The sequence below is a fragment of the Biomphalaria glabrata genome, chromosome 6 (genome assembly GCF_947242115.1).
Source record: "Biomphalaria glabrata chromosome 6, xgBioGlab47.1, whole genome shotgun sequence".
Lineage (NCBI taxonomy): Eukaryota > Metazoa > Mollusca > Gastropoda > Planorbidae > Biomphalaria > Biomphalaria glabrata.
In genome coordinates, this window is record NC_074716.1 from 1,386,190 (window position 1) to 1,409,717 (window position 23,528).

A 23,528-nucleotide genomic window follows, 5' to 3' on the forward strand; every position below is an offset into this window, starting at 1 on the left:
TATAAGTGCATCTCTTGGGGAGATAGCGTCTCCAATCAGGAGTTTTGAATTTGGCCTAAATATATAGTGTTTTTGCTTTATAGAAACTTGAAACAGAACATTATGCTAGTTTAGACATTTCACCTAGATGCATGTTTAATATTTAAAGAAAGGGAACAGACTAAAAGCAGCTGTCACATCTTTTTTTAAGCACATTTAAGGCCATGGTGAAATAAGTTTTTCAATAGCATTTCTAGTTTCTGAGACATTAGCATGACAATAAGCACAAAAGGCAGCTTTTCAATATTGGTGCTGTTAAAAATGTACATGAATGGCTGACTTATGAATCAGAAGGTATTGATATACAAAAATTTGTGAATGATTTAGCTAACTTAAACAATGCTAGGAGGATTCTATCAGCTTTGAAGATATAGGATGATGAATATGTTGTATTTTCCAGCCAGCTTTTTGCCCTGAGCTCTTTTGCGGTCTGTACCAAGGAAGAATAGCATAATTTGTTGTTTTTTTCAGCTGGTTATGCTGGGTTAATGTGGTAACAGGATTTGTGAATTAATTAGGGGCATTTAAAGACTAAGAGGGCCTGGTTTAGAGTTTTATAAAGATGGGAGTAGTGTCTACAAAGGGGTGGGTTTATTTATGCCCAAATAGTAATCATCTTCTTTTTTGAAGTACCGTCTGTATTATATTATTAAAGTACCAAACTTTGGAAACATAAAAAGGATGAGAAAGTTGATTTAAAAATCAAAACAAATGTAGCTTATAATCCTTTAAATACAAAAAATAATTTCACCTGAACCGACATTGAATACTCTTTTCCAACTGTAAATTAAAATGCCAGTACAAACCAATGCAACAGCAATCAAGAAAGTTGAGCAAATTGAAATGACCATTAGGATTTTTATTTCCATTGAGCCTAAGAGAAAAAAAAACAATATTACAATTATGAAAAACATTTAGAAAAAAGTAAAGTAAAAAAAATAATAATTCCGAAATCACAATATTTGTCTTAAAATCTCAACAAATCTATAATACTCTTCTAAAAACCAATTGTCAGAGAAGTACTACACTGTTGCTATTAATGACTGTGGTGTGTCAGTGGTGTGTACTTATATTATTCTGGCACCAAGTCTTTTTGTGTGCTGACTCCTAAAACACAATTTTGCTGCTGTATTGCTTTTAGTTATAGACCCTTGTTCTCACTATGATGAATGTTGGTTTGACGGCTCTATAATGCTACCTTACACACTTTTGCTGCTGTATTGCTTTTTGTTATAGACCCTTATTCTCACTATGATGAATGTTGGTTTTGTGGCCCTGTAATGCTATCTTACAGTTCTGTTGGTTTTGTGGCTCTATAATGCTATCAGTGACACATATTGGAAATCACACATGGTGGCGCAGGAATTCACATATTTTAGACACTGAGCTGACAAAAAGAATAGGAAAGGCTTCTGCAGCAATGGCAAAACTCTCCAAGCATGTGTGGGAAGATACCAAATTGACCACGGTAACAAAAATCCTTGTCTACAATGCCTGCATTCTGAGCACACTTCTCTATGGCAGTGAGAGCTGGGCAACTTACATGCCTCAAGAACACAGATTAAATAGCTTCCACCTACGCCGCCTGCGACGCATAATGTGCATCTTCTGGAGGGATCATGTCACCAACCAGGAAGTTTTGACACAGGCCAACATGCAGCCATGGGCATTGACCAAAGTGTGTAGGAGGAGATAGCCCAAGACCGGACAGCATGGAGACAGATTGTACATGCCGGTACAAACTTTGCCGAATGCAAAAGAAACTAAGCTGCGTCAGTCAAGAGAAAGAAAAAGAAATCTGCCCTGTCAGCTAGCCCTAGGACAGATGTATATACATGCAGGAACTGTAGCAAACTCTGCTGCTCTAGAATTGGCTTGATCAGTCACTCCAGATTCCGCACCATCTCAAGACATAACTAAAGCCAGTAACTCATCTGGGCACATCCATTGTCTTCTGAGACAGAAAGAGCTATATATATAATGCTATCTTGCAGTACTGTTGGTTTTGTGGCTCTATAATGCTATCTTGCAGTACTGTTGGTTTTGTGGCTCTATAGTGCTATCTTGCAGTACTGTTGGCTTACCCTTGTTTAATGTGAGTATGCAAACTGTTACTACAATCTTGCAGCAGTTTTGATGCCATAGTTCTGTACAATAGTATTGCCTTTTGCCTCTCTAAAGGGACTGAACTTTAGGCTTGTATTGGAACTAGAGGTGGCTCATGTTTGTTATTTTTATTATTATGTTACTATCTAAAAAAGGAATGTGAGTCTGTATCATCCTTACTACTTCTGTGAAGAATGCTGTGAAAGGTACACCCATTGTTTTAAGAGCATTTTATATAGTGATTCATTGTTAATACTCTTTTACATATAGTGTGATACATTTGCATCACACATGAAAGTCACCACATGAAATATTACAATGAATTTGCTATCACCTTGTCCATGATTCATTATGAAGCATGAATGTGTACTAGAATTTCCGGGGTCTAAGAAAATAAGGTAAGGCTTAAAAATAAAAAGATCACTGTGAAAATTAGAACATTAGATTAAACATTGCACATTTTATTTTTCTGGTCTACTACATAGACTTTGTAGATAAAAAGTAAAACATACCATCAGCATTAGTTGAATAGGTTGGGTCAGTGGTCTCGTTAAGTCTGGTTGTGTTTGAGGCTATGAACAAAGAAATGAATAATTGTGTTTTATTTTAAATCAAATATTATTTAATTATTTTTTTTTATAAGTTTGCATCAATACAAAGTTGAAACATTATGGCTTTTATTTTTCTAGCTTACTACATAGACTTTGTAGATAAAAGTAAAACATACCATCAGCATTAGTTGAATAGGTTGGGTCAGTGGTCTGGTTAAGTCTGGTTGTGTTTGAGGCTATGAACAAAGAAATTGAATAATTGTGTGTTATTTTAAATGAAATATTAATTAATTATTTTTTTTTATAAGTTTGCATCATTACAAAGTTGAAACATTATGGCTTTCATTTTTCTAGCTTACTACAAAGACTTTGTAGATAAAAAGTAAAACATACCATCAGCATTAGTTGAATAAATTGGATTTGTAGTCTTGATAAGTCTAGTAGTTTTTGAGGCTATAAATAAAGAAATTGCATGTTTCTTAATCAATTTTTTTAACTATAAAAAATGTATTCCAAAATAACACTATTGGTGCAAATATCTTTTCAATAGTTTGCTACTGTTTTTATAATTTAGAGAAAAAGAATATATAGTTCCAGTTTGTTAAAGGTTCTAATGTTTCAAATGCTTTTTTGCTATTGCCAGCTTTCAAGCAACTATCGCTTATACTTCGCTGGTCAAAGATTAATTTTTCTTTTGTTGACTTCATTTTCATGCATATTTCTTTGTTGGTTGAACTGCATTCTGCTGCCAGAAAGGGATTCACTTTTTTTTTGTTTTTAGTTCTCAACTTCCATTACATAAATCAAGGATGTTTGTGTAACCCATGGCTTAATTTTCCTTTGCTTTGTCCCTAGGATCTCAGAGGCTGACTTGTGCAATATTTTTCTGATAGTATCCATGAGTTAATATCCTCATGTACGGTTTAAGGTTGAGAGTTCAAATTTACTTCCCATGGCGGCTTCAAACAATTAAAAAATGTTTGGGTCTATGAATTTTTAAACATTCAATTCTTATTGTTTAAAATTATTTTCTAACAATTCTTTATTTTTAAAAAATTCTTTCTAAATTGAATTAACAGAAACAGTTGAAATTCATGTTAAGATTAAACCACCAATTAATGACTATTTTAAACTTTTTTTTTTTTAAATGGATTCTGAAATCACACTACTTGTGCTAATATTGTTTGCTACTTTTCTATAAACCAGAGAATTAAAAAAAAAAATTAAAATATAGAAAAAAGATTCTTAAAATGTCCTTAACCATAGGTGCATGAAAGAAATATGATAAAACACTACACACTGGACTATAACAATGTTACCTTTCTACAGAGGAGAGGAAAAAAACAGAAAAACTACAATCACTATTACTTTAAAAAATAAAAAAAAATGTCTTTTCCTTTATTACCTATTTATAACCTTATTTCAAGTTACTTGTCAAGTTATCAAATCTGCTTAGCAATGCAAGAATATAATAATATATATATATATATATATATATATATATATATATATAAAACTACTTTTATGTCCAAATCTTAAGTTCATCATTTATTTATTTTAAATCCTATTTTTATTTTCAAATAATTTCTAATAATTCTAAAAACATACTGTTGGCATTATTTGCGCTGGTTGACATCTGCTGGTGTTGTTTGGTAGATTCTGTGGCTGTAAATAAAGATAAAGCATTTCTCTGATTCAAAAGACTATAATTATTATTTTTTTATTGTAAGTAAAAAAAAAAACAACTTCTGTAACACTATTTGTGCTAATATCTCATTCATTGGTTGTTACTCTTATAAATTAAACATTTTTTTTTTACTAAAGCAAGAACATAATCTTATTATTTTTTAGGCATAATCTTTAGTTATTTAATTATTTTAAATTGTATCCTTTAAAAAAAAAATTTTTACCCTTCTAAAGCTACTTAACTGAAACATTTAAAATTAGTGGCATGATTGCACCACCAATTAATTAGTAAGCTAGAGGATTTCAGCTCCAGTAGCCTCAAAGTGGTGCCTGGTGTGGAAACGTCTAGTAGTTGAACTAGTTAAGCCAATAATGAACCAGGCCTCAAATGGATTACCCTGGACTATGTATTTGGCATGACCCAATTATACAGGGTTTCTGCACCAAAGTCAATACGAAATTTCGGGAGTTTTCCAGGAGAAATTATAAAATTCCATCGCATAAAATTTTGAGAGAAAAAATTATAACAATAGCCAAAGTTAGCGTGATTTAGGTTGTCATTGCCTGACGTGTAATGTTTATAATAACTCCACTAACTATAAAATGTTTCCAATAACAAATGTCTTAAATAGCCTCCGACAACCAGTCCAACTCCTGGCCTTCACCTTTGGCTCAGGTATTGAGTCCAGCAGAACTGTTTTCATTATCAAGAGAAGGGGCAAAGGCCGGGAGTCAACCCTAAGGAAAAATCAGGAACCAGCGACCTTTAGAATTTATTTTTGCCCTCGCTGGCCCATCCTCTGATTTAATGGTGCCAACTAACTTTTTTTTAAACGCTTTTTTTTTCTGATCTGCGAAATTCCAGGACATTCAGGGAGATATTTTAAAATTACAGTAGATTTCCAGGACTTTTTGAGTTGTTTTTTTTAATTCCAGGAGCTTTCCTGGAATTTCAGGAGGCCGCAGAAACCCTGATTGTAATGGACATTGCCATTATGGAACCGTCAGACATGACTTTGGGTGAAGAGCCCATTCTGGTCATTGGATAAAATCCTTTCCAACAACTAATTGGAATACTGGAACCTAGGGCCACTGGTGACGCAAGACCTAAATTTGGTGAGGAGGAGTTGTATTATGCAAAGCCCTCTTGAAACAAACAGATGTATATTCTAAATAATACAATTTGCAAAGTCATTTTTATTTATAAAAATGTCATTAATGAGAAATTTAAAAAAAAAAGAATGAAAGAAACATAAATTTTCTGCTTGTAGCCTTACTGAATTCCAGTATATGAGTATCATAATTTCTCTTAACAGACGAGACTATTTAGACTATATCTGTTTTAATGGATAAAAATAAAAGTTGCTAGTCTTCCTGAATTACTGTACATGTAGACGCAATTTCATAATTATTCATTAGAAGTTTTAAGTTTGAAAAGCTTTCAGCAGAGCAGTACCTACAGGCTAGCTATTATTAGCAAAATTAGAACAAAAAATGTAGACTCTAAATATTTGGATACATTTCTTTTAAGTTGCTTTTTAATTGTAATATATTGAAAAAAGCTGTTAACATCTTTAATGAATTTAGGGATCAAGTTTTGTAATTCTTTGCATAATTAATAAGATTGGATGTCACTGCTCTCACCCACTCAAACAACTATTTCTTCTTTCAAAATACTTTTAAATTATATTGAATCATAGAACCAACATTTTAAACTGTCCACATAAATAGGGAATCCATATACCTAATTAGAGAAATAATATTTTTTATTAAATCTATTTCATAAGACTAAGACTAAGACTGCTTTATTGATCCATATGGAAATTTGTTGTGATTACAAGGACTCTTTTCTCATATAAAGACAACACAGGAACATACACATAAATAATGTGCTTTTAGGGGGTTTTAATATAAAATAATAATACTTTTATAATACATGTAAGTAGATGCTTTGTTTTCTTCTAGTAGGTATTTTTCTATTTAAATACTTTTGTTTAGATACTTGTCTATTCTATTAATCACTCCGCTAAAATACTAATATGAAAGTGACTTTTACAAACAAATCTTTATTTAATCATTTATAGATTTTGGTAGGTTTTTTCTTTCTTTGCTAATTCCATAAAATATGATTAAAACCATATGACCTACATTTGGGTGTAGTTTCAGACTGGTATTGATTGGATTTCATGGATGCTGTAAACAAACATTAACAAAAAATAATCCTTGTTTTTTCTTAAAAGGACTATATTACACATTTTTATTCAATTAAAATAATTTCCATTATCAAATTACTTGTGATTGTTACTTGTGATCGACAGGGCAGATGATTTAAAGTCGTCTTGTTTCTGTAGCTCATGATTAATGAGGGTGTCATATGACTAGCACAACAACTAAACACCTTTACTTTTCCCAAACTAATGCTAGGTCTGGGTGGACTCAGAGGCGCCCAGAAGATCCCGAAATTAAAAATCAAAGTCTTCACCAGCATTTAAGCTACAGGACCTGCGGTTCAGAAGCCAAGCACTCTATCACTCAGCCACCACACTTCCATGGTCAAGCCAAGTCACCAATTCAAAAATCATAAAAAAGATGTTGGATTTCTTTTCTTTCTAAATATCTTTGTGTTTGATGCTGTAGACTAAGGTAATCCATGTTTCTGTTTAAAGGGCCAAACTGTGAATGTTTGTATGTGGCTTGGACAGGAGAAGATTCAGAGGTAGAGCAGAGAGGCAAGTTGAGGTTTTAGTGTGAGTTTGTTTTGGACGTTTTCAATGTTTGTAAATAATGTGATCTATTTTCAATGAGACTTGATATTTCACATGTATGTATGTGTTGATCTGTACTATTTCAAGAGCATCACACACAAGTATTCAATTTTTTATTTCAGCTAAAAGTGAATTAAAGTATTTCCCTTGTTGTACTAATATATTAACAAATGTTTTTACTTTTCAATAAAAAACAAGGGTGAAATTTGTATAACTGTATATCTATTTTTAAGTGTCACTGTATTCTTAAGTCTATTTACTTTACCATAAATAAAAACTTATTGGTGTGATTAATATCTCAGCCAACCCATACCCTCATGTGTTGTTTTAAACTTTTTATAAAAAGCCAGTCAAGGAATGTATTTTATAAAAAGCTAACTTATGTCTGTTTTAGAGAATACTTCCAGTTGGCCCCCTTCAGTTGTAGAGTGACTATGGTTCATCTCAAACACTTTTTCATGTAGCTGTGGAGCCCTATTTTGGAGAGACATTCCCGTCCACAAATATTGCAGGTTAGGGTGACTTTCAATTAGGTGGTAGAGGAGCTGACCATTTTTCACATGGCATGCTTTTCTTCCAGAGCTGAGGCCCATGTTTTTTTGCTGTCCATAGCTTTTTGGTCACCGTCTCTCTCCAACTAGTGCGGTCTAAGGCTATGTCAATGGTCATTATCAATGTTCGCTGATTTTAGGTCCCATTTTGTTACATCCATGTAAAGGAGGTCAGAGCGACCAGTTTTCAAACTCAAGTGGCCCACAGAGAATAATTTTCGGGATGCGATTGTCTTCCATCCGGCGAACATGTCCAAGCCAGCGCAGGTGGCGTTGTCTGAGGGCTGTAAAGATGCTGGGAATACCTGTTCGTGCAAGAAGGATCCCTTTCTTTCCATGTGATTTTCAAGATTCTTCGGAGACAGCGCAAATGGAATGAGTTTAGTTTTTTTGTCTTGCTTTGCATAGGGGGTCCACAACTCACTGCTGTACAATAGGTTACTCAGAACGCATGCCTTGTAGACCTCCATTTTAGTCACTGTAGTGAGCTTCTAGTTTTCCCAAACTCTTGACTTGAGTCTAGCGAATGTTGAGGCAGTCTTCTGTAACCATTTTTTAATCTCCTCTTCTAGGTCATCCTAAATTGTGGATCCAAGATAGCAGAATTCATTTACAGCATCCAGTTTGTTATCATCTATGAGGTTGGAGGGTGATGTTGTAGCAGGTAGTCCCATAACATATTTTTCTTCATGCTAATTGTTAAGCCATACTCTTTACAGAGAATACTATATATATATATGTATATAATCACACACACAAAACCTCAAGTAAATGTTTGTTTGTAAAATGTTTTACATGTTTCGGATGTTCCTTCAGAGTTGAAGATAGTTTACTTCCTAGTCCTAACCTCCCGCAGGACGACGGGGGATGGGAGCGGGCAGGATTTGATCCCTCGACAAATCCGAACGACAGTCCAGCGCGCAAACCGCACGACCAGGCAGCCAAAACTAAACTACATGAGTAATAAGATATTCACATTAAGACTGTACACAATAATACCTTGGTCCTCCACATTTAGTTTGTTTTCTTCATTCACAAAGTAACATCGCAAGAAAGGTAAGAGCTTTGAGAATGTGTCCAGGTCCAGACTTGTGTTAACTGTAATCACTTCCTTAGTCTTAACTGATTCTTGATTCTGCAATGAAAACTTTTTTTTTATAGATGTCTAATGAATACATTAATATGTGCATAAAATCATATTAATGTTTTCCTGGCTGAAGAATGAGCACTTATTGAATTCATCCTAGCAAATAGAATCAGAATTGTGCTTATCTCTTTGTCTTTCTTAGTGTTATATAAGTTTGCTTTTTTTTTTTATTTGAAGATTTTGGTTGTTTTATGTATAATTGCTACTTTAGTCTTCTATCCCGAAGGGTCTCTAAATTTAATGTTTTTACTAATGGTGTTTTTTGACTAAATGTGAATATAGATTTGTTATGAATCTCACTGCACTATTTTGTGTCTCTTCTAGTTTCTAAATGTTTTTCTCTTCCAGAGTTGAGGGGTCCCAAAACAGAGGATGCATATTCTTTTAATCCTACCCAAGGATAAATAACATTTTAGTTTGTCTTTATTGGATTTGTAAAAACAAAAAATATTTTAATAAAAACCTATTGCTTTGATTTTTTAAAATTTCCTCAATATAGGATTCCATGATAATTTTTCATTTATTATAGCACCTAGGTATTTGGAGTTTTTCAGCTCTTTCTCTCCTAATCAACGATACCATTGTTGATTTTGACCTCATTAAATTTAATAAATGTATAATTTTTAAAACTTGACTTTGAACTATATTTAAAATAGTATGCATTTCCCTTTAATTCTATACCAAACATTTTCTGATAACAAACAAGAAAGAACAACAAAGCTATTGAAGCCCAATCATAACGGAGTAGTTAAATAGTAATGAGCAAAATGAAGAATTCATTCAAAACGTGGAAAAATAATTACGGAGAGAAAGAGTTAGTACGCATAACTGATTAACCATGATGAATATAAGTGGTATTTATTTGTTTTAATTTTTCTATTACTCTTAATAACTGTCATTTTTTCTGGGTGGAAAGACATGCTCCAATTTGATTTCCATTTTTATAATTCATCTGCAAAAAAATAATAAGACAAATGCAACTAATGCAAATTAGTAATTCATTTATGTAAATTGTACTAAGGCTGTTCCTTGAAGTACACATATACACTGTTAATGTAGGTTTAGAGCCATTTATTATTACAGTTTGATCTCTCCCTTTCAGGAAATCCTGAATCCATTGATGTAATGAATCAGTGATGCTTTTTTTAAAGCTAGTTTCACTGATTTTAAGCTCCAACCCATAGGGGATAGGATGAATAGAGGAGTTAAGAGTAAATCAGACAAGTGGAGGTGGAAATAAAACAACTTATCCAAACCTCTTAACATAATAAAACACAAGAATTAAAGAGGAGCTCAATCTAAAAAGTAGATTGTATGATAGTAAGAGCAAAGCAGTGATTTTAATTGGCCACTAGTCAGTTGCACATTAGTGGCAGTAACCAATAAAAAAAAATAGTCCACAGTGAAATAGCAAAAAAAACCCTTCTCACATATGTCTTTGGAGACACTTAAGATTAATTCTGCAAGAAAATTTTCAATGTTACAAAAGTGTCAAGACTTTTTTTCTATACTATGCAGCTCTAAAGATGTTCAGGATGGGACACAATTAATTTCTGGTATTCCATGTACCTATTAAGATATTCATTGATCAAAACCTAGGTTAAAATGTCAACCAAAGTGTACTCACGATAAGATGTTTCACACTTTCGCTCACTTTGGCTGCAACTAGATTTGGATTCAGTGAGTTCAATACCAGATTCTCTGTCATGTCCAGTGAACATTGGAGAGAAAGCTGACTTTTTGCATTTCCGCTAAGGGATATCTGAATAACTAAACAATACAGTTAGGATACATAATTAGTAGAATATACAGTTAGGAAACATATTTAAAATAAACAGGATATATAGTTAGAATAAACAATTAGGATAGATATTTAGGAGAATAGAGAAATAATTTTGTGAATAGAAATATCAAAATCAAAAGTGTAGCTAGAATTAAACTGAAGTTATAACAGTTTCACCACTAATAGTGTAGTGACACTAGAGACACACTGAATATTGGAGACTTAACAACATTTAACCCTGGTTAATAAATGTTTTTAAGTTCTTTTAAGTCTTATCTTGAATGCATAGTAGCTGTTGAGAAATTGCATGTGTGTTAAGAGGTCTTCATTTAAGCACAATAAAACATGGTAAGAAAATAAATGTTCAAAATAAAACTTAATAATGAAAGTAATGAGGAGTGAAATAGTGATTCTATTCATCTGGGATTTATTTGTAAGTAGATAATTCTGAACAAATAGTGTATTTAAAAGATTTAAAAATATCCAGCTTAGGGTCTAAAACTCTTGGTGACTAATACAAAAAAAATTTACCATAGTTTATATATTTAGAATGGATCTTTGTGATCAATAGCTTTAAGAGTGCTAAGTTTGCACAGGAGCTCATTTCCAGCTCTGGCCGGATAACTGGCCATGTTTTACTCCAGCAGGGCATTGAAGTAGAGTTGCCTGATTTAGGTCTAGGATGGATTCCTTTACTGTCTAAAGCTTCATAATCTTGCGTCACACCATTCTCTACAGAGAAACAAGCTAACAGGTCCCCATTATATCCGATTTAACCATTTCGACCAGTATACAGTAGCTTCAGAATAGCAATGAATCTTGGAGGGCTTCCGAGCTGAGATAGAATCCACCACAAGCCATCCCGACTCACTGTATCAAAAGCTTTGGTGAGATCGGTAAAGTCGGCATACAAATTAGCTACCTGTATTTTTCCTGCATTTGAGGCAAGACAAATATCATGTCAGATGTACCTCTCCTTGCTTGAAATCTGCACATCTTAACTTAAACATTGCCTAGTAATAGTTTACATATAAGCACTACATATTTAAATATATAAATATATTTACATATATATGTGATATTTATTGAGAGGTTTATAATTAAAAAGACTAATATTGTTGGCATTAAGTTAATAATTACTATTTCCAGTTTTGAAAAGTCTGGTATAAATCCTAAGTAAAGAACAGTAACTCTAACAAAAGAATAAATTTTTAAAGGTACTTCAGTATCAACACTTTTGTTGTTTTTTTAATTTTCAAGGATCACTATCACTAAAAAAAAAAAAAAAGAAAAAAACTTGCAAAGCTTCTCTTATAGAGGAATTGAAACGTGATGAGCTTTGCTTCTTTGAAAAAGGGGAAAAAAAATTATTTAGAAACCCATCACTCTTCATTAGTTATTAGTCAATGGTAAAGTCCATTATATCCAAATATCAATTACCAGTATTGTAAAAAGTTATACATTTAAGATATTCCTTAAGATTTGAAGGTCTTCCGCAGGACAACATGATCGAATCGGGCAGGGTTTGAACACAGACCATCTAGACCTCTACATGTCTAGAACACATATCACATGACCAGGCAACATCTTTAAAAAAAAATGTTTCCAGATAAAAGTTTTTTTTCGGGACAATGACATATCGGTAGGTGATTCCTTTACAATAAAAATGTTATAAAGTTTTGGCTTTTTAGAAACAAAAGTGGCTAAATTTTTATTTTATTAAAAATTCCTATACATGCCTTTCTAAAAAGGATAAAACATATATTTGAAAAGATATTTATATGGTTTATACAACAAGACATTTATAGTACCAAAAACATTCAAAAGTATCATTATTTAATTAGTTAAAAAAAAATCTTTACAAAATTAACTTATATACATCTAAAGGCAAACAAATGCTTAAATTATGTAAATATTGTAATGATTTATTATGATAAAAATTATTATGAGTATTGTACTCAAAGGAAAAAAAAAAGTCCAACTTTTTTTAGCAAAATAGTTGAAACGCAGAACTTGTTACAATATGCTGATAAATCACACTTCATTGAAATACACGAGACAGCAAAAATTTTTATTTTAACATACACACATTTAATGAACACTCCTTGTAACCATGTATTTTGCAAAGTTTCGGCTGTCAGAAAGTGTTGAATAGTGTCAGATACTTTTAAATGTTCTCAGATCAAAAAAAAGAATTTATGTTGGTTTGCAAACTTTATATATTACAATGGTGCTAAATCTTGTTTGCTCTAGGGGCCACATGTGTGCAATATGTGTGTCACAGGTCACACAAAATTGTGGTGTTCAATGAATTAAGTCTTTTCTGCTTCATTCTGCATAGCGAGAATGTCAAGTGACCAGTTAAGACCTGTCACTCGCTGAATATGGCCTATGGATTATAGTTTGAATATCACTGATACATTTTATTCCACACTGAATGATTCAAAACATTACCATCAAGTCCCTAACATATTCAGTAGACAATTGTACTGGCCTGGTTGTTATTTAGCATTAAAAAAGTCTGGTTCTGTTTGTTTTTCTTAGATATAAAGTTTAAGACCACAACTGGAGGACAGGATGATGGTGGTCATTGTTCAAACTTGGCACCATCCTCACAACAGTCTTTATTAGTTTCTATTTCTTTTGAAAAAATGTATTATCCTTTTGCAGGAGCATATTGCTGATTTATCTTGGCTAAGGATTGACCTGAAGATATAAATTAAACTTTGAAAAAATAAAACACATTACAACAAATTATACTTTAGATTTGAAATTACTTCACTTAATAAATAATTATTAAATGTAGAAATTCATTTAATCCAAACTCTTTACTATTTTTCTTACCTAAGTTAAAGCAGAGGTCTTTATTTTCAAAGTTAGTCTCCTGTACACTATTTGACAGCTTATTGTTATCTAGGTAAGTTGGAATAGCTCAAAGAGTTACATTTTAGTTTTTATTATAGAGCCATAAAACCCTGGCTTCAGATCTGAAAATTATAAATATAAATATTGATTAGATCAACAAATTATTTATTTTTTAATTTTCTAATTTCTAACACACAAAAACAGTCATAAATCAGATCTAGATAATGCTGTAATTTAAAGCTAAAATGTAAAAACAGTGTACCGGTAACAAATCAGATCAATCAGTCTATGTGCAGAATAATATTGTAATGAAAGAAACCAGCAGTTAAAGCTCAATCAAAATATAATCAAAAATATTTATACAAGTAAGTAAATAATAACATGTTTTCTAAATATCTGAAATCTCAGAGTTAGAAAAGTTAAGTTCCCCTTTTAGACCTTGCTATCTATAAGGCAGATGATGTTAAGGTCATCTGTTTCTTTGGCCAATGGTTTACAAGCAGTGTGTCATGTGGCCAGCACAACGACCAACCGCCTTAACTTTCTCAAATAAAAGTCAGGTACCCATTAGAGTTGGGTGGATTCAAGAATGCCCTAAAAATCCCGAAATTCAAAATCCCAGTCTTAAAACCCAGGACCCCAGGTTCAGAAGCCAAGTGCTTAACCACTCCACCACCGTGCCCCCTAATAAAATCTCAGACATGCCTAACTAGAATATGGAATACTCAAGTTCAGAAATAATTTAATTATAAATTAAAACTGTAGATGAAAACCTGCCAAAATTGTCCTCTTATTAAGTTTTTATAGATGCTTGAATATAGAACAGATCTAGATCAAAGATCTGTGGGCTGTAAACTTTTTTTTTACATACTGCCTTCTTTTATTTTATTTTTAAGTGGTAATGGATATTATTTTTAATAAGCACACCAATACCTATAAAATGTCGAAAACTAGTCCAAGAAGTGTGGCTTAGATGTTGAGCCAAGGGAAACTGTTTTCAATAAAAGGTGAAGGACGAAGGCGGTTAACTGGGTCTGAACCAGAAAGATTCAGGGAGGAGGGGCTCATTAACGATGGCTAGCTACCACCTAGGAGAAGAAAAACTCTTTTAATTCAAACCTCTGCAGCCTTGTAGCTATTCCAAAACATGAAAAAGCTGCCTGGCCATGTGGTATGTGTGCTGGATTGCCATTGGGTGGCCTCGATGGTCCAGGATTCATACCTGTCCACTGCCATCCCCGTCATCTTGCAAGAGGTTTCGCCCATTTATTTCAACTCTGAAGGAACATCAGAAACATGTAAAACAAAGGCTTTAGGAATCAACCATGAAAAAAAATATCAGTGGGTGATGACATCATCCCGACCATTGCTAATGCCCAGGTAGAAGCTTCACACCATGACAAATGAAGGGGGAAGTATAATTTAAATACATATAATTCTAGACCTATGATTAGTGAAGAAACAGTTTATGGCAGATCCAAACTAGTCTTGATCTAAGAATCTATAATTAAGTTCATCCATTGAAGTTCGATGATGACTTTTGTCATCCAGGGGGCTGAGGGCTTTGCACTGGGGTTTTGAGCCTCCAGATGTGGCTGGTGAGACCTTGGATGGCTGCCTGGTCGTGCGGTTTGCGCGCTGGACTGTCATTCCGATTTATCGATGGTCCAGGGTTCAAACCCTGCCCACTCCCATCCCCCGTCGTCCTGTTGGAGGTTTGGAATCTTCAACTCTGAAGGAACACCCAAAACATGTAAAACATTTTACAAACATGTGAGCCCAGAAAGTTCGGCTGCACACTGGGGAGGTTATTCCAGCTGGAGCTAGTGTCATTGGCCTTTGATTTTTTTCTCTGACGCTATTCTTCTCCCAGCAATGTTCTAGTGCCCCCTGCAATATGTGCGCCAGTTTTATGTGCTTCTGTCTCCCTGGTGCCTGAGTCAAGGCTGAATGCTTTCAGAGAAGCTTTGAGGGTGTCACTGAAGTGTTTTCTTTGTCAACCTTGTGAGGGCTTTCTTTCCCTTAATTGGCCATACAGGAGTCGTTTAGGGATGCTGCGGTCGTCTACTGCGCAGATGTGGCCTTCTCATCACAGCTGGGACTGCATCGGGATTGTGTGCATGCTTTGCAGGCCCGCTCTTTGAAGGACTTCAGTATCTGGTATCTTTTCTTGCTATTTAACATTCAGTATTTTTCTGAGATGGGTCATGTGGAAGTATATATATATATACTGTCCAGGTCTTTTAGGCATAGAGAACTGTCGGGAGGATGACAGCTCAATAAATCCCTAGCTTTGTGTATGTGGAGATACCCGTCTATTCCAAACATTTTAGACATTCTGAAATAGGATGCACTAGCATTGGCTATACATAGTTTTGATCTTTTGCAGATAATTTTCAGAGCAGGCATTTAGGGCACAGTTGTCAGCAAATAGCAGATCCCTGATTACTGCTGATTTTTTTTTTACTTTGCTTTGAGCCGCTTCGGGTTGTATAGGCCACGATCAAATATATGTTGTATTTATCCCGCTTGTATCTCTATTTGTGAATGCATCTGTCAGCATAGCAGAAAACATAATATAATGCTGAACAGTCACAGTGTGTGTGCTAGGAAACAACCTTGTTTTACCCCATATGATACTTTAAAGGGTTCTCCACTTTCCTGAACACAAGCCTTCATGCCATGAAAGCATGAATAATTAAGTAAATCTATATAGATCTACATCTTATCTAGACTCTGTATATAAAATCTACAGATAGAGACACTTTTCATATAAATTCCATATATATATGCTAGAACTAATTCATACAAGAGGTGCCTTTTCTTACCTAGTGACTATAATAGTGCCATTGATTAGAGAATGGAATGGGTTGCCTGAATCAGCCAGGAAAACCAAAGAGTTAGCAGAGTTTAAATTTAAGTCAATAATAATATTAGCATGTATGACTGTCAGACCTGTCACTATGACTAGTATGACTAGATTCTCTAGACTATACAAATGAAATGTGTAGGTTTTGAAGGTTTTTGAAGATGCCACTGAATGTAAGAAATGATCATGTCATTTATGATTTATGATGTCAATGATGAGTCATTGAGTGAATCATGATTGCATGAATGACAGTTCCAATGATTTTGAATTATTATATATTATATACTATTCAACTAGACATAGATTCTAGATCTAGAATTCTAGATCTAGATCTATTTCTACAGAGTCATTAGAAACTAGACCTCTACATTAAATTTAAATGTAATAAAAAAGTAATACCTTACATCAGTGGACATCACTAATATTTAATATGTAGATCTAGATTGTAGATAATATTAATTAAATCTATATCTTATCTTATCTTATCTTATATAATACAGACGTTACTTCAAAAAAGAAGATGATTACGTCCTACGCGTCATGCATTTAGTCATGCATATTAACCAATGACTTAAATTCTGCCAAGTCACTGGTTTTCCTGGCTAGCTCAGGCAACCCATTCCATGCTCTAATAGCACTAGGGAAGAAGGAGTATTTGTACAAATTTGTCCTAGCATATGGGACGAGGAATGTGCCTTTATCTTTGTGTCTTTCAGAGTATTTTATTAAATTTTGTTTTTGTATTTGAAGATTATGGTTCAGTGTTTTATGTATGATTGCTACTTTACTTTTGAGCCTTCTGTCCTGAAGGCTTTCTAAATTTAGTGATTTTACTAAAGGTGTTACTCTAGTCAAATGTGAATATTCGTTTGTTATGAATCGCACTGCTCTATTTTGTGTCTGTTCTAGTTTCTTAATGTTTTCTTGAGTTGAGGGGTCCCAAACAGAGGATGCATATTCTATTATTGGCCTAACCAAGGTTAAATAACATTTTAGTTTTATGTTCTTATTTGATTTATAGAAATTTCTTTTAATAAATCCTAATGCTTTGTTTGATTTTTTTGTAGTTTCATCAATATGTGGATTCCATGACAGTTTTTCATTTATTATAACACCTAGGTATTTTGCGTTTTTAGTCTGTGTTACTGGTTTGCCATGAATAAGATAAGTGGAATTAATTTGTTTTAGTTTTTTTGTTACTCTTAACAACTGACATTTTTCTGGGTGGAAAGACATGCTCCAATTTGATTCCCATTTCTGTAATTCATCTAATTCTCTTTGTAAAATATCTGTGTCTTGTGTTGTTTTTATTGTTCTATATATTATGCAATCGTCTGCAAATAATCTGACTTTTGTTCCTGAACTAATGCAATTTGGTAAATCATTTATGTAAATTAAAAATAGTAGTGGACCCAAGACTGTTCCTTGAGGTACACCTGAGTTTACTGTTATCGGTGTTGATTTAGAGCCATTTATTATTACAGTTTGTTCTCTCCCTATCAGAAAGTCTTTAATCCACTGATGCAGTGGACCATTAATGCCGAAATATTTTAATTTTTTAAGCAAACTATGGTGGTGAACTTTGTCAAAAGCCTTAGAAAAATCTAGTAAGATAGCATCTATTTGTTCACTATTATCTAAACCTTTTGAAAAATCATCAATTAGTCCTATTAGTTGTGTTTCACATGATCTATATTTCCTAAAGCCATGTTGGTATGGTGTGAGGACATTATGTTTGTCTAAGTGGTTTATGATGTTGCTACATATTATGTGTTCTAGGATTTTACATGTGATGCTGGTAAGTGATACTGGTCTGTAGTTTCCTGGGTCAGATTTTTCTCCTTTTTTAAATAGGGGGGTGACATTAGCTTCTTTCCAGTCCTTTGGTACTCTGCCCTGGTTAAGTGAAGCCTGAAAGAGTATTTTGAACACTGGGGCTAGCTCATTACTTAGTTCTTTGAGTAATCTAGCTGGAATACCATCAGGTCCAGAAGCTTTATTTGGTTTGGTGTTGGCTAATAGTTTTTGAATTCCATTTTCTTGTACTACTATATCTTCTATGTTGTCTACTTGGTTCAAATTCAGTAATATGTCTTTGTTTCCTGGGGCTGAGAATGCTGATGCAAAGTATTTGTTTAGAATGTTTGCTTTAGTTTCATTATCATTATGTATTATGTTATGTTCATCTTTTAATGGTGCTACGCCTGTTGTTTCCATTTTCTTAGACTTAATGTATGACCATAGGTTTTTGTTGTTGTCTTTAGATATTACATTGTTTATGTATTCACTCTGCAGCTGTCTGCTTACTTTTTGGGTTAAGTGTTTAATTTTTATATACTTTTTGTAAACTCTTTCTGCATTAGTTTCTTTAAATTTTCTATATAGGTTTTCCTTCTGTTTACAAAGCTTCTTTAGTCTATTATTAAACCAGCATTTATTTATTTTGTTTGATGTGTATTTAGTTGGTATTTGATTTTCTATAATGCTTTTAAGATGGTTTTTAATGAAATTCCAGAGGTCATCGACTGGTTGGTTAATGTCTTTTTCTAATAAGAATGTTTGTTGAAAGTTTAATGCAGCTTGGTGTAGTTGTGTTAGGTTACATTTATTCCAGAGTAAGATTTTTCTTTTGGGTTTTGTATTGGCTACTGCTTTTATCTGACTGTGTATTTTTATGATCTCATGGTCTGATAGACCAGGGATAATATCATAATCAACTACTAATCCAGGTCTGTTGGTTAAGAAGAGATCTAATGTGTTGTTTAATCTAGTTGGCTTTTTAATGATTTGATCTAAACTTAGGTTGTGTAAAGTTTCTATGAAAAGCTCATTTATGTCCTTAAGGTTTTGGTGTTTATCTATGGTTAGTGTTTTCCAATTTATATCAGGTAGGTTGAAATCACCCATAATCCAAAAAACTGCATTTTTATTTGTCTCTTTAAGTGTCGTAATCTGATTACATAGTTCCTGCATGTATTCTAAACTAGAATTTGGTGGTCTGTAAATGCTGCCTATTATTAGGGATGTTGAGGTGGTATTAATTTTACAAAATGTTGATTCTATATTTTTTGAGTTAGGTAAGGTAATTTCTTCTGCTATAAGAGTGTTTTTTATTGCTAAAAGAACTCCTCCATGATTATCAGCCCTATCTTTTCTAAAAATTTCATAATTACTATTGAAAATTTCTGCATTATAAATTTCAGGATGTAGCCAAGTTTCTGTGCCTGCAATTATGTCTGGTTTCTCACATTCTAATAAAATTTCTAAGTCTGCTGTTTTGTTCCTAATATTGACTATATAGACATATAGTAGATCTATTACTAGACTATTATAAATTATATTTTATATATTTAATATTAGGCCTACCTTTAGGCTTGGCCTATTGCGGCTTACAAGTCTTAAGTAACAAGTTAGTTATGACTATGTCGCCTATGACAGGCTATGAGCAGCCTATGCTTATTAAATTCATTTATTTTTTATATCTAGATCTATATTCTTATATAATAAATCATATTATATAAATTATATAATATATAGGGTAATTTCCTCCGCTTTTAGCAGAGGAGTCTAGACTAAAATCACTATATATTTGAAAAAAAATTAATTAACTTACCTGCTATGTCACTATGTGTTGGTGTTGATATTCTATAGCCAGACAATCGCACAAGGTGCATTCAATGTTTCGATAAACAATCACTGGGCAAACGGAAGCTGTCCAGGTTTGCAGTAACTGAGTAAGCACCAAGAACACTTACTAAACACGAGCTTCGATGCTAATTTGTTAATTAGCTAAATCTAAACGGGGTAAATACGCAGTGGCAGTGGTTATCAAACTGTTATAGTAACTTCGTAGACCAAAAAAAAAATGTTTTCCCCCTAATAGTCAGAAGTTTTCCGTCAGAAAGTCATTCTCATGTATGAACATGTGAGAGGAGGGGCTGTAAATGTAGGCACAAGCTATTGTCATAAATACGACCATTCTCTTGGGTAGAATTTCGTATAACTATAGAAATCAAACTTTTCCGGCTTCAAACTTGTATTAAATATAATCACGTTAGGCTTTATTGGTGAAGAGAATAATCGAGTAACGTTATTTTATATTAATCCCATTTAGCCTCTTTTATTTGAAATGCATATTTTGTTAAAAAGTTTAAATTGAATTAAAGGTGAGGGTATAGGCCTATAGTGCGCGGGTCTTGCATTTTCGTAAACCCGTCATAAATATAAATATATAGACTACAAGGGTGGCTGCCTCGTCGTGCGTTATGCGCGCTGGACTGTCGTTAGGACTTGTCGATGGTCCCGGGTTGATACCCTGCCCGCTGCAAACCCCGTCGTCCTGCGGGAGGTTTGGATTAGGTAGTAAATCAAAATTTTCTTTAACTCTGAATCAACATCAGGAACATTTTTAAAAAAAATTACAAACAATCTCATCTGCATACCCACTATATAATTTTATAGAAATGATGTCACCTACGTACATTAACACATTTTAACAGCGTACTTCAATTTATGAACGAAAGTCTACTATTTTACAATGCTACAACTTAGAAGCTATATAATGTAACCTACATTGTAGTCTAACTTATGGGAGTAGCATACGAATATTCGATGTTAGGATATAATTTAAGGAAGTAGTCTACATATATAGGCCTACAATGTTAGGCCCTCACCTCACGGAGGTAGCCGACAAAGATAGGGCTACATTATTAGGCCTACAATTTACGGAGGTAGCCAACAAAAATAGGGCTACAATGTTAAGCCCACAACTTACGGAGGTAGCCCACAAAGATAGGGCTACAATGTTACCGCCTTAACAGCCTTTCACTTCAAATTTTCTCTCCCAATATGCCCATATTACTTAATGCGGCGACCCCCAACCGTAAAAAATCATAAGCCTAAGTAGCTGTGCTTTTGATAATGTTCTAAAACAGTTCACTTGATGTAAATATTTGATATGCGTTGCCATGTTTTAGGTTTCAACATGAAACAATTGTCATTGTAGTCTTGAAATAAATAGTTCTGATTATGATTAAATTATAAATAAATAAAATTGCATCTTTGTGACATGCATTTATTTACTATTCTATTTCTTATTTGGGAGACGCGGGGATCTTTGGGCGCCTCTAAGTCCACCCAACTCTAATGTGTGGGGCCCACCTGATATTAGTTGGGGAAAGTAAATGCGGTTGGTCGTTGTGCTAGCCACATGACACCCTCGTTAACCGTGGGCCACAGAAACAGATATCCTTCGTGATGCTCATCCCATGGACCGCAAAGGAAACTTTTACTTTTTAACTTATTTCGTAGGCCTATTCACCATTTTTGTGGTGCAGACTTATGTGACTATTTGTTTTTTAAGCATGACGTAGCATTTGCAGTATTAGAATCTATATTTTCAATGGTCTTAGACGACCCCTGGCGAATCGTTATTCGACCCCCAAGGGGGTCGTGACCAACAGGTTGAGTGTCACAGTCACGGTTGATATTGCCTGCTAAATTTTCACCTCGGTTCAAGAAGGTGAAAGACACGTGAAACCTCTGATATAGAAAGAAGAAGTAAGAATGACTAAATTAACTTTTAGTCAGTAGTAACCTTGAGTCAGTTGAGTAGGGCAGTCACTTGAAGACAGTAGTAACTTTTAGTCAGTTGAGTCGTTTATGGGACTTGAGACAGTACACGTATTTTGATAGTTATTTTCTGTACTTAGAGCTGGATTCAGCTGGATACATAATATTTAAGTTTATTGTTACCCGCTGTGATGCGGACGTGATTTAATAGTAAAGTATATATATATATATATATATATATATATATATATATATATATATATATATATATATATATATATATATATATATATATATTTATATATATATATATATATACACCTGCTCTTGAGGACTTAGTATATTGGGTATATTTGGTACCGCTGTTACGCGGACGTAACTATATTTCTATGCATTTTTGTAACTACTATGAAGTGCAGCATATTGTCATTGAATACACGTTATGTCTTGTCTGCTTCAATTCGGATTCTAGTCAATCCACGGAACTATACTATTTGTGTTTGTTACGTGTCAAGTGTGACTCCAGGCAGCACGAACCCAGCATTCTACAGCATTCGCGACACATTGATTGTGTGATACAAGTTTCTACATCTTAGTGACCAGCCTTATGTGTAATACTAATACCACGTCAAAAGGCCAGTTACATTGAGAACCTCGGCTCTAGATGGAAAACAAAAAAGTATGTTGGCGCTGCCCTTTGTCACTTTTTAGTGGGCTTTGGGGGGGGGGGGGGACACTGCTTCTGAGTTGTAAAGAGCTTTCTCCTGGCGACGGTAGAGCAAGTTAAAATAAGCCAGAAGTAGGAGGAGACACTGACCGATAATGTGAAGAGCAAACAAGGCTGCATATTAATTTTTATTTGGGGATGGGGGGGGGGGTCATCGTTTTGACTGTTGCAACGCAATAAATACTAAGACTAAGACTGCTTCATTGATCCATATGGAAATTTGGACTCTTTTCTCATGTAAAGACAACACAACAGAAACATACACATAAATAAATAGAACAGACACAACATAAAGAGTTCATTCAGCGACTACACACAGGCATTTTGGTCCTTTTCATGTTTCCTGATCAACGACTGGCGTTGATATAGTCTGACCGAGTAAGGTACGGACGAGTTTTTGTACCGCTCTGTTCTTGTCATGATTGACAGTAGTAGCCCACTTCGCGACCACTTCTGATGGAGCGGGTGGCTTCCAAGATTTTTCCGATTTTTCTTAGACATTTCTGTTCATGAACCTCCTTCAAATATAGCCATGTAGGCGGTGTAGAAATGGGCATGGCGGCTATGTTGAAATGTTTTCTTGAAAAGAATGTTTTGAATAAATTGTGTTGCTGGTCCAATTTAGAAGATGAAAGGACGTCTCTTAATTTTCTGTTTTTAAATTTCAGATTTTTATTTACTCTCTTTGTTCTTTTTTTTTTTAATTCACAAATATGTCCCCCCCCCCTCCCCACCCAATCTTTATATTTATTATTTATATTTATTTTATATTTATTAATTATTAATTTTCAGATAAACTATCAATAGATATCGCTAATAATATAATATTGAATCCATATCTCTAAAACATAAAAAAACATTGACCATT

At 33.7% G+C, this 23,528-nt stretch overlaps 1 protein-coding gene and 1 long non-coding RNA gene across 6 annotated transcripts; both read right to left on the reverse strand.

Annotated features, from left to right (window-relative positions):
• Nucleotides 1–19: 19 nt before the first annotated feature.
• On the reverse strand, nt 20–12,610 carry LOC129921596 (uncharacterized). Of its 5 annotated transcripts, XM_056032459.1 has the most exons (9): nt 11,160–12,610; nt 10,473–10,615; nt 8,698–8,833; nt 6,531–6,575; nt 4,305–4,361; nt 3,090–3,149; nt 2,873–2,932; nt 2,658–2,717; nt 23–913 (listed from the first exon to the last, which is right to left on the reverse strand). In XM_056032459.1, the coding sequence occupies exons 1-9, from the start codon at nt 11,278–11,280 to the stop codon at nt 768–770; spliced, it is 828 nt and encodes a 275-aa protein (XP_055888434.1). In that variant the 5' UTR covers nt 11,281–12,610; the 3' UTR covers nt 23–767. The 5 variants fall into 5 exon arrangements, with proteins under 5 accessions (XP_055888437.1, XP_055888434.1, XP_055888439.1 ...); XM_056032462.1 differs by lacking the exon at nt 2,873–2,932 and having other exon boundaries at nt 20–913; XM_056032461.1 differs by lacking the exon at nt 6,531–6,575 and having other exon boundaries at nt 25–913.
• Nucleotides 12,611–12,613: 3 nt separating this feature from the next.
• LOC129926736 (uncharacterized) lies at nt 12,614–16,345 on the reverse strand. Its single transcript, XR_008778456.1, has 3 exons — nt 16,322–16,345; nt 13,473–13,615; nt 12,614–13,334 (listed from the first exon to the last, which is right to left on the reverse strand). It is a non-coding gene; the product is annotated as an uncharacterized LOC129926736 (long non-coding RNA).
• Between the last annotated feature and the right edge of the window lie 7,183 nt (nt 16,346–23,528).